Below are 15907 nucleotides of genomic sequence, written 5' to 3'. Positions count from 1 at the left end.
AAAACGTGGGGCTCAAAACGTGAATAGATTTGCTTATTTTTTGGTTCCTCGTGAATACACCCCAGTAATGGATGTTATATCGAATCAAATTTTCAAATCAAATGTATTTATATAGCCCTTCTTACATCAGCTGATATCTCAAAGTGCTGTATAGAAACCCAGCCTAAAACCCCAAACAGCAAGCAATGCAGGTGTAGTCAAGGTCTTCTCCACTAGGGTTCCCCAAAGTTGGTCCTGGGGCCACCCCTGGGTGCACATTTTGGTTTTTCCCTTCACATTACACAGCTGATTCAAACAACCGACTCATCATCAAGCTGTGATTATTTGAATCCGCTGTGTAGTGCTAGGGCAAAACCAAAACATGCACCCGGGGAGGGGGGGGGGGCCCAGGACCGACATTGGGAAACCCTCTTCTTCACCACTGCCTTGTAGCACATCTAGATGTCCAGCAGATGGGACTATATATCTGATCTTGAGTTGCAGTTATGTGCATTGCAACTTTTCATTTGGAATTGATCTTACATGGTGAGAAATTGTCATCCAATGGGTTTTGAGAAGGAAGAAAGGAGAGAGGATGCGAGGAATCAAGGAAACGCAATTGAGATTCTCGCATGGTCTTACGATGTTTTGAGGTTTGTATAGCGAAAGGGTATGGATACTGTAAGTGTAGAAACACTGGTGTTTGTATATTTACATTTACATTTAAGTCATTTAGCAGACGCTCTTATCCATGTGTGGACGTGCTTAACTACACTTGTTGGGAACATGAGTCCCCACAAGAAGAGTAAACTAACAAACATTTGACCAACTGGGGACATTTTGTTCATCCCCACAAGGTCAAATACTATTTCTAGGGGGTTTAGGGTTACGGTTAGAATTAGTGTTAGGGGTTAGAGTACGGCTTAAGAGCTAGGGTTAAGGTTAGGTTTTTGGGTTAAGGTACGGGTTAGGGAGAATAAGATTTTGAATGGGACTAAATTGTGTGTCCCCACAAAGTTAGTTGTACAAGACTGTGTGATATGAGAGTGGTGGTGGGGAGTTTACAAGGATTAGAGGCTCCTGAAATACCCTTGTTGGGGGTGGGAGGTGAATCATTCCCCTGAAACAGCTCTATGATTCTGTGGGGTCTTCCCAAGAGGCCCCTAACCCCTCTTTGATGCTATGGGCGATAGATTTCTAATTTAGGTTTCTAATGGGGCTAACCCCCCATACATGACATTTGGCAGACAGGCATTGTTACAAAATAGTGTGTAGGTCTGTGTCACCATCTAAGAATGCCTATACTGTATTGACCAAGAATCACTTGGAGGAAAGACGTCCAGGCAGAAATTACTGAGAGCTTCCTCAACTGGTGTGACCTGGAAAAACTTGTCCTGAACCGAGTGAGATGGAGGACATTCGTCAACGGCCTATGCTCCTTTAAGGAGCTATGGGCATAAATCAAGTAAGTCATACTGTATTGTAATACTATTTAAGATTGTATTTAACCTTTATTTAACTAGGCAAGTCAGTTATGAACAAATTCTTATTTACAATGACGGCCTAGCCCGGCCAAACCCGGACAACGCTGGGCCAATTGTGCGCCGGCCTATGGGACTCCCAATCACGGCCGGTTGTGATACAGCCTGGATACGAGACTCTTAGACCCACGCCTTTTGGATTAAAAAACACATTCAATAGAGATTCTGCATCTAGCATGTGTCATACAATCAGAAACGGATTTATTGTGCTTTGTAAAATAAAATAATATAAAAGTCTGACATGATATGTAATTGTTTTGTAGCACACAGTGCAGTCCAGTATGTTGTCTTTGATTTGAGAGTCCATGATCATGATCTCTGGTTATGAAAGTTGGCGGAGATGCTCCTGTATCTCCCTGCAGATGTCATCCGTGCTCCTCCGAATATCAAGCAGCAACGCGTTCTCCTCTTCCGCCGGTGGCTCCAGAACATCAAACTGAGAGCGCAGGAGACCAGGCTGCATGAAATGTCCCCTCCGGGCCACCATCCTTGCATGGATCAGATCATATGTCCCGTACAGGAAGAGGAACCAGACGCCGGGCAGGCTGCACATGTGCAGGCCTGCTGTGTCCGAGCTGTAGGTCAGGGCCTCAGAGCCAAACAGCAGAACCTGCCTGTAAAGTCGCCTCAGAGCTGAACACACCATGATGGCATCACCCCCTGAAGACCTCTCCCTATTGAAGACAGACCCACAACTTCCAACATTATGAGATAACGACAACAAACCAGAAGTGCCCATACGGGGAAAAAATTGCAGTCAGAGTGCCGTATAACTGCTGTATACTGCAGTATAACTGCAGTTAGAGTGCAGTATAACTGTAGTATGTTGCAAATACTGCGTCCAAAATATATATTTTTTTACCGCAGTATTTTGCAGTTCAACTGCAGTACAACTCCAGTTCAACTGAAGTTATTCTGCAATTACTGCGTCAAAAATACCACAGTCGAATGCAGTTACTGCAGTTTCAAAACTGCAATCTTCTTTTGTAAGGGTGGAATTTGCTGTGCAAAAGTCTGTATCATGATACACATTGTACATCTAACAACAATGTTATACAAACATTCAAGAACACTTAAAACATGTATAAAACAGTGATTACATGTGACTGGGGAGAGTTTTCGTCAGATGGGTTAAAATGGACAACCTCCATGTTGAAAACAACTAGCGGGATCAGGAAGGAGTGTGTGACTAACTGGGAAAGTGAGAAGGCGGATTACTAGGAGAATCTGAGTCCGGAAGGGGAGCAGATCTCTTTGAAGTTGTCACACAGAATTTAAGTGAGAGCTGTCACTTTCATCCCTCTCTCACTCCCTCTCTCCCTCCCTCTGTGCTCTGTAACTCCCTCTCTCCATCTTCATCTCATCTTATTTTAAGAATGCATTTCTGATCTGGTGTTTTTTCTCGCATTCTTTCCACCCAACTCTATCATATCAGCCTTTGCGATAGATTTGAGACTGTTCCATAAAAGAAAGAGATTGTGACTAACTGTTCCACTATGTGTATTTGCATATATAATAGGTGGTTATACATGTATAATGATGTGTACGTAGCCTATAATTACCTTTGAATGACAGCATGCAGTTTCAGCAGCCAAGGCAGTCTGTCCTGATGAATTAGAATAATCAGACACAGATGAGTCACAGGATCGGTTTCAGATCAAAATACTGAAACAGAATCAGAGTCCTGTGTTGTGATTTCCAGCCAACATAACAAGCCAGCTCTATCTCTAGTGGTCTCCCCATATCCCTGTCACTGACTGTCTCCGTCTCTCTCTACAGGGGGCATTGGCTCTAATTATCAGCCAACAGGGCTACATAAGAGAGGTAAGCCTTAGTGAACTCACTCATGCACATCATATTTACTTTGGACATCATAAATGATGGAACTTGATGAAAGAGCTCCCTTTGACACTAAGTGTAGGGTGACACTAAGTGAAGGTTGAGTTATTAAAACACTGCGTAGAATAATCAGAGGCGTGATGATAGCCTAAGAGAAGTGATGTGAGTGATTTGGTCACCTGGTCAGTCAGAGGCTCCCCGCGAGCCATTTTCTCAACATTTTCCCGCGGGTGAAAGTCATCTCCCTCGTGCAGCGGCCACCCGAGCTGAGAACAGACACAGGTGAGGTGAGTGGAGTGCCAAACCAGACCTGGGTTCAAATATATGATTATTTAAGTATTTGTATTTTAAATGCTTATTTTCTGTGTATTTTAGCTAGTATTTTCAAATACACTGGCCAAATCAACTACCGCTACTTATATTTGAAGTATCTGAATACCTACTTGTGAAACCAAATACTCAAAGACTTGTTTTACTAATTGTAAAACCAAATACACCAAAATACTAATATAAAAATACTCACAAACCAAATACTCAAATACTTTTTTCCAAATACATTTCAAATACCCCTAATACCCTGCCCTAAAACATTTGCAAATGTTTATATACAATACAAAGTAGGCCTATGTTTTCAATAACTAAAGTATTTAGGCATTTGGAGAAAGTGTGTATATTTGTATTTTCAAATACACAGCCCAAAACAACTACTTCAAATATAAGTAGTTGTAAATATATGCAAATACTTCCAAATACATTACAATATTCAACTACTTGTATTTTCAAACAATCTTTGTTTAAATTATTTGTTCGAAATGTATTTAATAGCAATTGAAATACAGTAATCTAAATAGTATTTGAACCCTGGTCAGCAGAGACACAAGTGGGCGGAGTGCGCTGAATCCCAGGTCAAAGTTTGAGAGCACCGTTCAATGTCTACCTTGTGTGACAGGAAGGCCCCTAGTGTTGTCCTGTGTGGGAGAGAAAAAGCATTAAGGCTCGGACAGTAGCTACAGTGAGGCTAACCAGGCCAATATTACGATTCTCATAAACCGATAATACACATAACCTAAACAGACTGATTTCACTGCTATGATGCGCGGTTCCGCAGGGAAATAGTACATCCATACATAGGCCAGTCTAGGATATTCCAGAATGCGGCTCACTGTTGAGCGGATGTGAATGCGATATCTAGTAGGCTACTGTGTGCTTCCCAAACGATGAACTAAAACAGGGACACCTACTTTCCGCAGCCAGACACTCCCATTATAACATATATCATTTCGCTGGGTGTCAGTACGGCCTGATGCCCAGGCGAAGCCCAGACGCTCCAGTGTATATCATGTACAGGAAAACAGCTCTGCAGGTTGTTTTGGTATTGAGCGTAATGACGCAATACATGTTTTGCCTGCCGCCTGCCCCTTTCAGTTTAAAGCGACAGTACACGTTTCAAAACGAAATTGGACGCGGCGCATCATATGGCCCAAATACATTAAATGAGTTTTCAATTTTTATGTGAATGACGAAAGAGATTAAATCGTTTGAAATCTATGTCCAATATGGATGGACATGAAAATAGATCGAGTAGTCGTAATGTCGTGGGACAGGATCAAGTCCGTATGGATGGTCCAAGTTTAGCTACATGAGAGTATTGTTTTGATATAACCATTGCTGAAGCATGTGGTTATTGGCTCACCGCAGAGACCTATAGCCTAAGCAGTGGTGTGGTAACCATGCCATGGGTCACCTGGGGCGTCAGCCATGTTCATCCCAGCTGGGAATGATTCTAACACCATGTCAATTGTTATGTGCCAACTATAGGCTTAATCATTAGAGTTTATTCTCATAAATATATTAGGCCTGTTACACCTCCTGTGAGTGATCTCATGGTACACCTGTTTGATTATTTATTGGACAAAACTGTACCCAAAAGTGGCATATCGCGAAAGAGCGAATTGACAGAGGAGCGCGCATCTTGTTACTGACATCAGAGAGAGAAGGCAGACCGGTCCCTTCTTGCAGGCGACAGATGCAGCCTCTCCCACCTCGCCAGTCTCTTGCATCCATTCCTACGCTGAACGCGTCACTGCCAGTAAAAGCGTTTGTTTGATATGTGGAACAGGCAAATCAGGGCAGAAGAATGAAAATGCTTCGGTTTCGTAGTCCAAGCCTCCGCTCTCTGGATCAAGAGATCCAGGTCACGATTCGGTTACTGGATGACTCGGAGATCTCGTGCAGCATCCAGGTAAAGGGCGACCATGCTCGCGCAGCCCGCATGCAATGATCTTTATTGTGATTGTTACGAACCGTGGCATAATTGCGTCGGATGTTGACTGCCATGATCACATTATCGGGGTAAGATTGTAGGCTATTTTTATTAATTCACTGGCTTCATTAGAACATCTGGCTGTTTGTGGTTTCAAGTCGCATATTTTAGTATAGGTGACAAAACACTGGTTAGCCGTTATTTTTCCTCACAAGGATTAATCTCCCCCCTCCAACGTTAGTAGTCTAGTCTTATTTAGCTGATAGCTACTGTAGCAACACATTAACGTACACTAACATTACACACTTTACACTACAATTGATCAGAAAATGTGTGACATATCTAAATAATAAATATATATATATCGGCGTAGACTTTATTTATTATTATTGTTGCGTAATAATAATAACAACCACTACCCAGTAGTGAATTTCTCATATTGATTGCATAAATCAACGCTGTGAATTTATCTATTAAAAAGCGTCAAAGACAGTGAACACCGGTTTCCCAAAGGGGGGACCGGTGTTTATAGTTATCTGTCATTAAACTGTTGATGTTTGACCAGACTCACAACCATAACACTGACCATGTCAAACTAAGAGTCTCTGTGTTCATGTACAGCTGCCCAATCAATGATTTACAACCACTCTTAAATGCTGTGAGAGTGTCTGTGTGTGTGTATGTAAGAGACAAACAGAGAGAGAGAGAAAGTGTGTGTGTGTGTGTGTGTGTGTGTGTGTGTGTGTGTGTGTGTGTGTGTGTGTGTGTGTGTGTGTGTGAGAGAAGTTGTGTGTGTGTGTGTGTGTGTGTGTGTGTGAGAGAGAGAAATAGAGAGACAGAAAGTGTGTGTGTGTGTGAGAGAGAGAGAGAGAGAGAGAGAGAGAGAGAGAGAGAGAGAGAGAGAGAGAGAGAGAGTGTGTGTGTGTGTGTGTGTGTGTGTGTGTGTGTGTGTGTGTGTGTGTGTGTGTGTGTGAGAAAGAAAGAAAAAGAGAGTGAGAGTGTGTGAGTGTGTGAGAGAGAGAGAGAGAAGGTGTGTGTGTGTGTGTGTGGGTGTGTGTGTGTGTGTGTGTGTGTGTGAGAAAGAAAGAAAAAGAGAGTGAGAGTGTGTGAGTGTGTGAGAGAGAGAGAGAGAAGGTGTGTGTGTGTGTGTGTGTGGGTGTGTCAGTGAGTGCACGGTCAGGAGGAAATGTCTGTGTTGTAGCTAAATGCATTTTTCAGTCGTTGTGTCTTAATGGGTTTCTGTTCCAGGGTGAATTCTTCTGCATATTTCATGAACTTCCGCCGAGTTCGTTCTGCTCCGACAACATTCTTTTTAATGTTAGAAGGCTTCTTCTCTGTTCTTTCTTCATATGTAGGTCATCAGAAGCCACAGATGTAAGACACAGACTGAAAATGTCATGGTGTGAGTGGGGGTTGGTTTCTGGAGCATTGCTGTGGAGTTGTGTGGAGTTGTGTTCCTCGGACAGATGTCACATTTGGAGTGACGTTCAAAACCGTGCTAGAGATGCATTCACAACAGTACTTAGTGTAGGAAGTTACAATGTGAGAGGGAGAAATTTGAGCCAATAGGTTACTACTACAGATTAAGCAGAATTCTTATTGGTTGCCATGTAGTCCCACCCTCGATTGACAGCTCTCACAAGACGCTAAATTGATTTTTTTTAATGCTGAGTGTGTTTTCCAGTGCTGGTGTGGATTAGATTGGCTGTGTTGAGTGTGTGGTGTTGAGCCTGGGGGTAAATGTGTCTACTGTAGCTCACTGCTCTCGTGTTCAGTCTAAATGTAAAACCGAACCTGCTGAGGGAGACAAGCCCAAACAATCAATATTTCCTGACCTCCATCCTCCCTCCCCCCAATACACCTCTCCCTCACCTTCTCCTCTCCTCTTTCACCCTCTGTCTACTGTCAAGTGGCAGTTCCATCCTAGCCCTTATGAAGAGATGACCAAAAGTCCTCGGCGTCATGCGTTTGAAAGTAGTTTTGTGTTCTACTGTTATGGCTGGGGATTTTTTGGCATGTACCAAAAAACTAAGCCATTATTATGAAAAGCAAATGTTTGGCCAAAGATACATGGTTGGACATGTAAGGAATTGCGGAAGCCCTTCAAAATGGAAATTGCCAGCATTTTGATTCTCTCTTTCCCTCTCTTTCTCTCTCTCACTCTCTCGCTCTCTCTCTCTCTCGCTCGCTCTCTTTCTCTCTCTCGCTCGCTCTCTCCCCTCTCTCTCTGTCTTCTCAGACAGCCCATGTATAATTAAGGATGATCATTGTCCTTCATGAGGCCAACATTAGTCAGGTGTCACTGATGCCCGGCACTTTGTGTGTGTGTGTGTGTGTGTGTGTGTGTGTGTGTGTGTGTGTGTGTGTGTGTGTGTGTGTTCATAGTATTGTGATATCAGACCAGATGAGAGCCTTTTATAGCCTCTTCCGGATGAGTGTATTTCCGTCCATTATAAAGTCACCTTACCGATACATTACCGATACATTGTCGATACATTACCGATACATTACCGATACATTATCGATACATTATCGATACATTGCCGATACATGACCGATACATTATCGCTACATTACCGATACATTGTCGATACATTACCGATACATTACCGATACATTTCTATTTAAGAATCTGTAAACAGATAGGAGCAATCATCATATTTCAAAGGTCTGTGAGGAAAGGAGAGAGAAAGAGGGAGGTGTGTGTGTGTGTGTGTGTGTGTGTGTGTGTGTGTGTGTGTGTGTGTGTGTGTTTGAGGCAGTGCTGGTGTTTCAGTTAGTAGGCATTCTTTAGCTTGGGTTTAAAAATAGCAGCGTTTTCTATTCTTGTCTTCCACGGCGCACCTTTGATGTCTTTCTGAAGATGACTAAAGAAGAAAGAGATCAATCCTCCAGACTTCACCAAGTAATGGGGAGAATCAGAGAGGAGCCAATAGACAAGTAATAGAGGAGGATGAGGGAACTGAGAGAAATATGAAGAGAGGAGGAGAGTAATGGGGAGGTGACTCAGAGAGGTATCCAGGTGGTTAGATGTTGAATGAAGACTCAGAGAAGTATCCAGGTGGTTGGATGTTGAATGAAGACTCAGAGAGGTATCCAGGTGGTTAGATGTTGAATGAAGACTCAGAGAGGTATCCAGGTGGTTGGAGGTTGAATGAAGACTCAGAGAGGTAGCCAGGTGGTTAGATGTTGAATGAAGACTCAGAGAGGTATCCAGGTGGTTGGATGTTGAATGAAGACTCAGAGAGGTATCCAGGTGGTTAGATGTTGAATGAAGACTCAGAGAGGTATCCAGGTGGTTAGATGTTGAATGAAGACTCAGAGAGGTATCCAGGTGTTTAGATGTTGAATGAAGACTCAGAGAAGTAGCCAGGTGGTTGGAGGTTGAATCAAGACTGAATCCAGAGATTGTGATAGTGTAACAATAGCAGTCATATGGTACACACTGATGTAATAGATGTTACTGTCCATTTGTATGTTATTCATAATTACTAATGAGGGGGGGGGAGGTTGTCAACCAAGCAGCATGACAGAAATATGATGCCAAGTTTTCGAACTACCAGTAATTTCTCTGAGAAGATATATAAAGCGATCTGTGCATTTGAACAACAGCATAAATACACCTATTTCACTTTTGCTTGTCAAAAAATGAATGACCCCTGCTGCACATGCTGCCACTGTTTTGAACAGATTAGAACGAGCAGCCAGCTCACGAAAGAACGAGTACACCAGGGAGAACGCAACAAGCATGCAGATGCAATAAGTGAAAAAAGTTTATCTAACTTAATGTCACAAAGCATGAACTTCATTCTGAAATAACTTTATTTTCGAATTAGTCAGATATTTTAGTTTAGATATACTTGAAATTGGTATGGGAGCTAACTAGCTAGCAAGCTACCAGCTAGCTATAGCTGCTTATCAAAGGTAGATAACTGGTTAATTTTACCAAACAATTTCTCAATGTTTCTCAAAATTACTGTAGCTGGCTGATTTAGTTTTGATCATGCTTTGTGATACACCAGGTTTTATGCTGTTTTAGTCCACACAGCATGTCGTCCTGTCACCCACAGTAGAACATGATGAACACCGGGGTGAAATAATACAATTGGTCAGCCACAGCCATGCTTCTTTGTCCTACCAGATCAGCGTTGAGAAGGTTCTAGCTAGTGTATCCCTCTGACCGACTCTTGTTCCGGTTTATCAGGTCCCAGGCTCCCATGGCTGTTATCATGATTAAGTTAATTACAATTTGCTTTTTGCTTTAGCGCCATCTGCACCTGATAGAGCAGATCTAGTGTCTTGCCTAGTTAAAGGTTACATTTAAAAATATATATTTTTAAATCTAGTCTTCTGTACGGAAGTAAGCCGTCTGGCACGAGAGACTCGTTGGGAGGGAGACTAGAGCAGACACAGACGTTCTGACTGGACACACATTTGAGCCCCCCAAGACGGTCCATTTACTTTGTCCTATAAAATTGTATGCTATGGAATCCTGCTATTTCATTGAGGCAGTTCCCCCTCATAGCAAATAGCTGGCAAAATAATCCAACTAATGTTCTCACGGCCTATGCCCGCGGCGCTGCTGCTGCTGCTGCCAGAGTCACTGAGGGGCAGAATAGTAACTGAACAGCTTGTTTTGAACATTATATTATAGAAATAGGAAAATGTAAACACTTACCACACTTTTATGAGCATTTAAAACACATATCTATGAATTTTACCATATATTCAGTACCAGTCAAAAGTAGTAAAATTAAAGAAAAACCCTGGAATGAGTAGGTGTGTCCTAACTTTTGACTGGTACTGTATATAAAAAAATCACAAGTAGGGCGCTGCCCCTAAATCCCTAATGGGCAGGCTGCCGCTGACACACATACACACACACATTCTGAGATGTTCCCTGGAACACTTATGGGGCTTTCAGCCCAATTAGCCTCTGTCTCTTTCGTAATGGACACCCATTCACCAACAGGGCATCAGTGTGTGTGTGTGTGTGTGTGTGTGTGTGTGTGTGTGTGTGTGTGTGTGTGTGTGTGTGTGTGTGTGTGTGTGTGTGTGTGTGTGTGTGTGTGTGTGTGTGTGTGTGTGTGTGAGAAAGAGAGAGAGAGTGTGTATGTGTGTGTGCGTGTGTTATGGACGTCATGCTGCTTGCTTAGCGAGTACCACTTCCACTCAATTCGGCTCATACCTGGCTGCAAACTCGGGACCTCTGCTTTGCTAACACATGTGACAGCCCTTACTGATAACTTTCCAACTGGTTGAGCAACCAAAAAGGATCCAATTGGATAGCTCCATCTGCAGAATTTCAAGCTAACTGTGGAGTGAGCTTCGGTACGTTCTTAACTCTGTTACACGTGAGTAGCAATTCCAGGGCTTGTTTTCCTTCTCCTCTCCCCACCACCACCACCCTCCCCCTTCCTCTCCCCACCACCACCACCCTCCCCACCCCCCCCCTTCCTCTCCCCACCACCACCACCCTCCCCACCACTCCCCCTTCCTCTCCCCACCACCACTTCCCTTCCTCTCCCCACCACCACCACCCTCCCCACCCTCCCCCTTCCTCTCCCCACCACCACCACCCTCCCCACCACTCCCCCTTCCTCTCCCCACCACCACCACCCTCCCCACCCTCCCCCTTCCTCTCCCCACCACCACCACCCTCCCCACCCTCCCCCTTCCTCTCCCCACCACCACCACCCTCCCCACCACTCCCCCTTCCTCTCCCCACCACCACCCTCCCCTTCCTCTCCCCACCACCACCCTCCCCACCACTCCCCTTCCTCTCCCCACCACCACCACCCTCCCCACCACTCCCCCTTCCTCTCCCCACCACCACCCTCCCCTTCCTCTCCCCACCACCACCCTCCCCACCACTCCCCTTCTTCTCCCCACCACCACCACCCTCCCCACCACTCCCCCTTCCTCTCCCCACCACCACCACCCTCCCCACCCTCCCCCTTCCTCTCCCCACCACCACCACCCTCCCCCTTCCTCTCCCCACCACCACCACCCTCCCCACCACTCCCCCTTCCTCTCCCCACCACCACCCTCCCCTTCCTCTCCCCACCACCACCCTCCCCACCACTCCCCCTTCCTCTCCCCACCTCCACCACCCTCCCCACCACTCCCCCTTCCTCTCCCCACCTCCACCACCCTCCCCACCACTCCCCCTTCCTCTCCCCACCACCACCACCCTCCCCACCACTCCCCCTTCCTCTCCCCACCACTCCCCTTCCTCTCCCCACCACCACCACCCTCCCCACCACTCCCCCTTCCTCTCCCCACCTCCACCACCCTCCCCACCACTCCCCCTTCCTCTCCCCACCACTCCCCCTTCCTCTCCCCACCTCCACCACCCTCCCCACCACTCCCCCTTCCTCTCCCCACCTCCACCACCCTCCCCACCACTCCCCCTTCCTCTCCCCACCACTCCCCCTTCCTCTCCCCACCACCACCCTCCCCACCACTCCACCTTCCTCTCCCCACCACCACCACCCTCCCCACCAGGGGGGGTGGGGATAATTGGTTTGTCTCCTGCCTTTGAGACAAGTTCACAGAGCATTATGGGGTACGATAATGATGAAATATCTAGAAGAACGTATCTCCAAGGCTTGGATCAGATCTCCAGTATCCTCTGTCATCTCCGGAACTCCTCTCTCCGGGGAGAAACAAACCCTTTCAATGTTAGAATAGGGTCAATCATTGGCTCATTATTGTCATTTCCACACACACCCAAATCAGATCATTGATCAGTCCTCTTGCTACATCAAGGTCACCAGTAGTGGTGCGTGTGTAAAATCACTATGTTTTGTGATAATTGTGTTGTTTGCTCTATAACCTGTTAGTTCATATGCCTTGACACCGTGATATATAGGCCTAAAGGCCGAGACAATAAGAAGACACAGTGGCAGAATAATTTCAACCACACATTTGTTTCATCACAAAACCGGAGAGCAACATCTGTCCAGTGAAGTCCACAAAACATATTGAATGTAACAAACAGGTACATAAACTACAGCATGGTCAAGAAAGGTAATGTTTCCAACATTTTCAGAACTATTGATTGTGTGTGTGCGTTGGTGCAAGTAGGAATAAGTAGAAAAAACATGTTGGTTCAGCCTTGTCGTGTCTTTACTATCCTTAAATGTGACTAAATTGTATGACCAGCTATTTTATCAAATCGATTACCTAACGTTGAATTGATTACGTGATTGAATTAAACCATGCAACAATTAAACCATTAATAACCTGGGGCACCACGGAAGCATTAATTTATATAGAATGGTTATTTCCCAAATTCACTCTCTTTAAAATCTGAAGATCTTTTATACAGGGATGGAAACTAATCACCTTTCAGCCAAATTTGCTGAAAGGTGACCTACGTGATTCGTGTAGATCCGATGAGAAAAGTTTGGGCGGGGGGGCTTTGGATGACTACTGGCTGTATGCGAACTAGTGATACGCGTTTGGGGCAATACTGGCTTTATTCAAGGCTCAGCCAATCGTTCACATAACAGAATGCAGCACGCGACTGAAGAGAGAAAAGATTGGCTAGTTACAACATCAGCGCTCGCTCTGGAAAGACAGCAGGAGAGTTGAAAGGCAGTTTACCAGTTAACTTCCAGCAGTGCGTCCCATGAACAATAACTAAGAGGTAGGTGAGAAGCCTGACCACGGAGACGGGGGTGAGAAGGTGATGAAGCGTACTTCATGAGCTGTAACCGAAAAACAACTGTCATTTGGAAAGTTTGAAGTGAGGGAGAAAGTGGTGGAACAAGTATTGTTAGCATTGTTAAGTATCTTGCTAGCGGGATCGAATGATCCGTTTGCTAGCCAGAGAAACTTTACTGATCAAATAATTGAGTTCATGGTGTGAAAATGATCTGGCTAATAAAGTCAGACAGCACAACATCAGATGAGCTAACATTAGTAACCTAACCAATTCGCTATTATATTAACTGGTAACCTGATACGACTCCTTGCCGTTCCTCAAGTTATAACGTGTTAGTTGCTTACTGGGCCCTGGCAATCTGTGTGACATGTTAATTAGCTAATGAACAAACTACCATCTGTGAACTAATGTTTTCCCTTTACAGTAGCATGTGGTTAATTTTCAGAATGAGAGAATTAGGTGAAAATGAGACGTTGCTTGTTAAACAAGTGTAGTTGGAGCTGGGCCTGGCTTAAGCTGGATGCCACTAGGTGAAAGGAACACCACACACTTTCCCTCTTTCTCAGTTTTTAAATACAGTGGATAAAAAGGGGTAGGCCAGGTGTACTTTCTGCATGAAAGAGATCAATTATGCCAACAAAGGGTATCGTGCTCTGCTGGCACATTGTAGAACAGATGTCCACAGGCATAAAGTGTACAATGCAGTGTAACCCAAAGATATTGCTTTTGTTGTGTTGAACTGAGTGAGGGGGGATAATTACATTTTTTACTCAGTGAACGTTATTTTTTGCACACATGTAGCCTTGTGCACTTGATCGATGTCGACTATAGTGGCCACTATAATAGAGCAAAAATTAGAATGCCTGTTTGTTTCATTCTATTTAAGATGTTTTTTCCCAAGTGCAGTATTTAGATGTGTGTGGTCACTTGCATTCTATTATAAAGGCTGTCGTGGCTAACTGCAATATTAATGTATTGTTTTTTCTCAAGACTTGAGTATCATTTGCAGTAAAGTCTAGGAAACAAATCACATTGGATTGCTTTCTTTACATTTGTTTAGCTGTGAGTTAGGTTCACATGAAGCACTTTTTATTTTACACACAGAGACTGATCATGTAGGGCATATTCTTTGTTGTTTAATTAGTTAAAACGTGCATTTCCCCCTAGCAGGGATTTTTTTTACATGTTTCAGTGCAAAAAAAAGTGTCACCATTTTGGTCCCTCACCAGTTTGCATTCCCATGTTTATATCAATAGCAGTCAATTATTAATCGTCACCTTCTATCAGTCTCATCTGAACATCGTAAAATTATTGGTTTTCTGCACGAACCCTAGCATAAATGATGAATCAACAATATACAAATTGGCTTAATTATTTATTTACTAACTAACTAAACAATCACAGAAATACATAACAAACAAACAGAAGATATTTGGTTACTAACAATGATGGAAAAGTCCCTAGTGGGCTAAGCCGATATGACGGCTTGGTAGACAACATGAAGGGGGTGTGGACTGAGAAAGAGCGAGAAAGACAACATGGATTCATTACACACAGTCTATAATTATATTAATTGAAATGCTAATCCTTTGCCCATGAACGGTCCCTCATTCGGAAATAAATTGCAATTTATATTTACGCCCGTATGTCGTTGTTGTGTTCTCTGCTGGAATCCGGTCTGTCTGCTGGAGAGTTCATCAGAGTCTTTCTGGTTGCGTTTCCCCAAAGATCAAAGTCTTTCGTGGTTGTTAGAATGGAAACTTCAGAGTACAGTTCGAAACCTGTCAGTCACCACAGCGTCCGTGTTACGTTCCCCAGTTTCTGTGTTGTAGTTTGTATTTGAGTGTGTGTGTTTCAGGAGATGGCTTCCTGAAATTCTCCCCAAGCAGCTGATTGGTCGGCCCCAATTGATGATTGGAGAGCTGACCCCGCCCCCTCGTTAAGACACAGCTGTCTCTAATTACCAATGCCTTCTGAAGCTATAAAAGCCAGTGTTCTGTTGTTCAGAAGAGAGAGATCATAGGCAGGCTTAGATCATTGCAGGCTTAGATCATTGCAGGCTTAGATCATTGCAGGCTTAGATCATTGCAGGCTTAGATCATTGCAGGCTTAGATCATTGCAGGCTTAGATCATTGCAGGCTTAGATCATTGCAGGCTTAGATCATTGCAGGCTTAGATCATTGCAGGCTGAGGAGATTGCAGGCTGAGGAGATTGCAGAAATATTGATTGTGATTTAGAGAGATCATGGCTGAGGGTCATATATAGTGTTGGTTGTTTCTTAGAAAGCGATTTGATATGTACTGAGTTAGTTTGTTGCATTATCAGATAGAGCTTATTTGATGTCCTTGGTTTCTTAGTTTGTTTGAGTAATTGTTTGATATTCTGTTTCATTTGTTCCCAGGGGGGAAGGGGAAGGCACCTAGGGAGTGCTTAGGCAAGAGGCCCGCGGGCATACATATACCCGTAGTATATTCACTGTCTAGGCACACTAGGTAAGACCTGGGCGGACCACCCCCTGAATTTTGGTTAGCGCACCAGGCGGTGCTAAATTAGGTAAGTAGTGGTTAGGCAGGTTAGATAGGAGAGGGGGAGCTTTGATATTTACTTTCTT

The 15907-nt window shown here is 44.2% G+C and overlaps 2 protein-coding genes across 2 annotated transcripts in view; one reads left to right on the top strand and one right to left on the bottom strand.

Annotated features, from left to right (window-relative positions):
- Window positions 1-1692: 1692 nt before the first annotated feature.
- Window positions 1693-4734, bottom strand: LOC120046344 (probable gluconokinase). The gene is made up of 5 exons (XM_038991547.1): window positions 4601-4734; window positions 4297-4327; window positions 3539-3625; window positions 3083-3126; window positions 1693-2194 (listed from the first exon to the last, which is right to left on the bottom strand). The coding sequence occupies exons 1-5, from the start codon at window positions 4636-4638 to the stop codon at window positions 1843-1845; spliced, it is 552 nt and encodes a 183-aa protein (XP_038847475.1). The 5' UTR covers window positions 4639-4734; the 3' UTR covers window positions 1693-1842.
- Window positions 4735-5493: 759 nt separating this feature from the next.
- Window positions 5494-15907, top strand: part of frmd3 (FERM domain containing 3) — a 91302-nt gene continuing 80888 nt past the window's right edge. Inside the window, exon 1 of the mRNA XM_038996919.1 lies at window positions 5494-5601. Within this exon, the coding sequence (XP_038852847.1) occupies window positions 5497-5601 (105 nt within the window). The 5' untranslated portion in view covers window positions 5494-5496. The remainder of the gene's footprint in view (window positions 5602-15907) is intronic.

Source organism: Salvelinus namaycush, chromosome 1 (genome assembly GCF_016432855.1).
Source record: "Salvelinus namaycush isolate Seneca chromosome 1, SaNama_1.0, whole genome shotgun sequence".
Classification (NCBI taxonomy): Eukaryota; Metazoa; Chordata; class Actinopteri; order Salmoniformes; family Salmonidae; genus Salvelinus; species Salvelinus namaycush.
The sequence above is the reverse complement of the archived record's forward strand: the minus strand, read 5'-3'. Positions and strand labels throughout refer to the sequence as shown.

Coding starts and splice junctions, on each gene's coding strand:
- LOC120046344 (XM_038991547.1), bottom strand. CDS start 4,638: ATGATATATGTTATAATGGGAGTGTCTGGCTGCGGAAA. Junction 4,328..4,600: donor GGAGTGTCTGGCTGCGGAAA/GTAGGTGTCCCT, acceptor TCTCCCACACAG/GACAACACTAGGGGCCTTCC. Junction 3,127..3,538: donor GGGAGCCTCTGACTGACCAG/GTGACCAAATCA, acceptor CTAATTCATCAG/GACAGACTGCCTTGGCTGCT.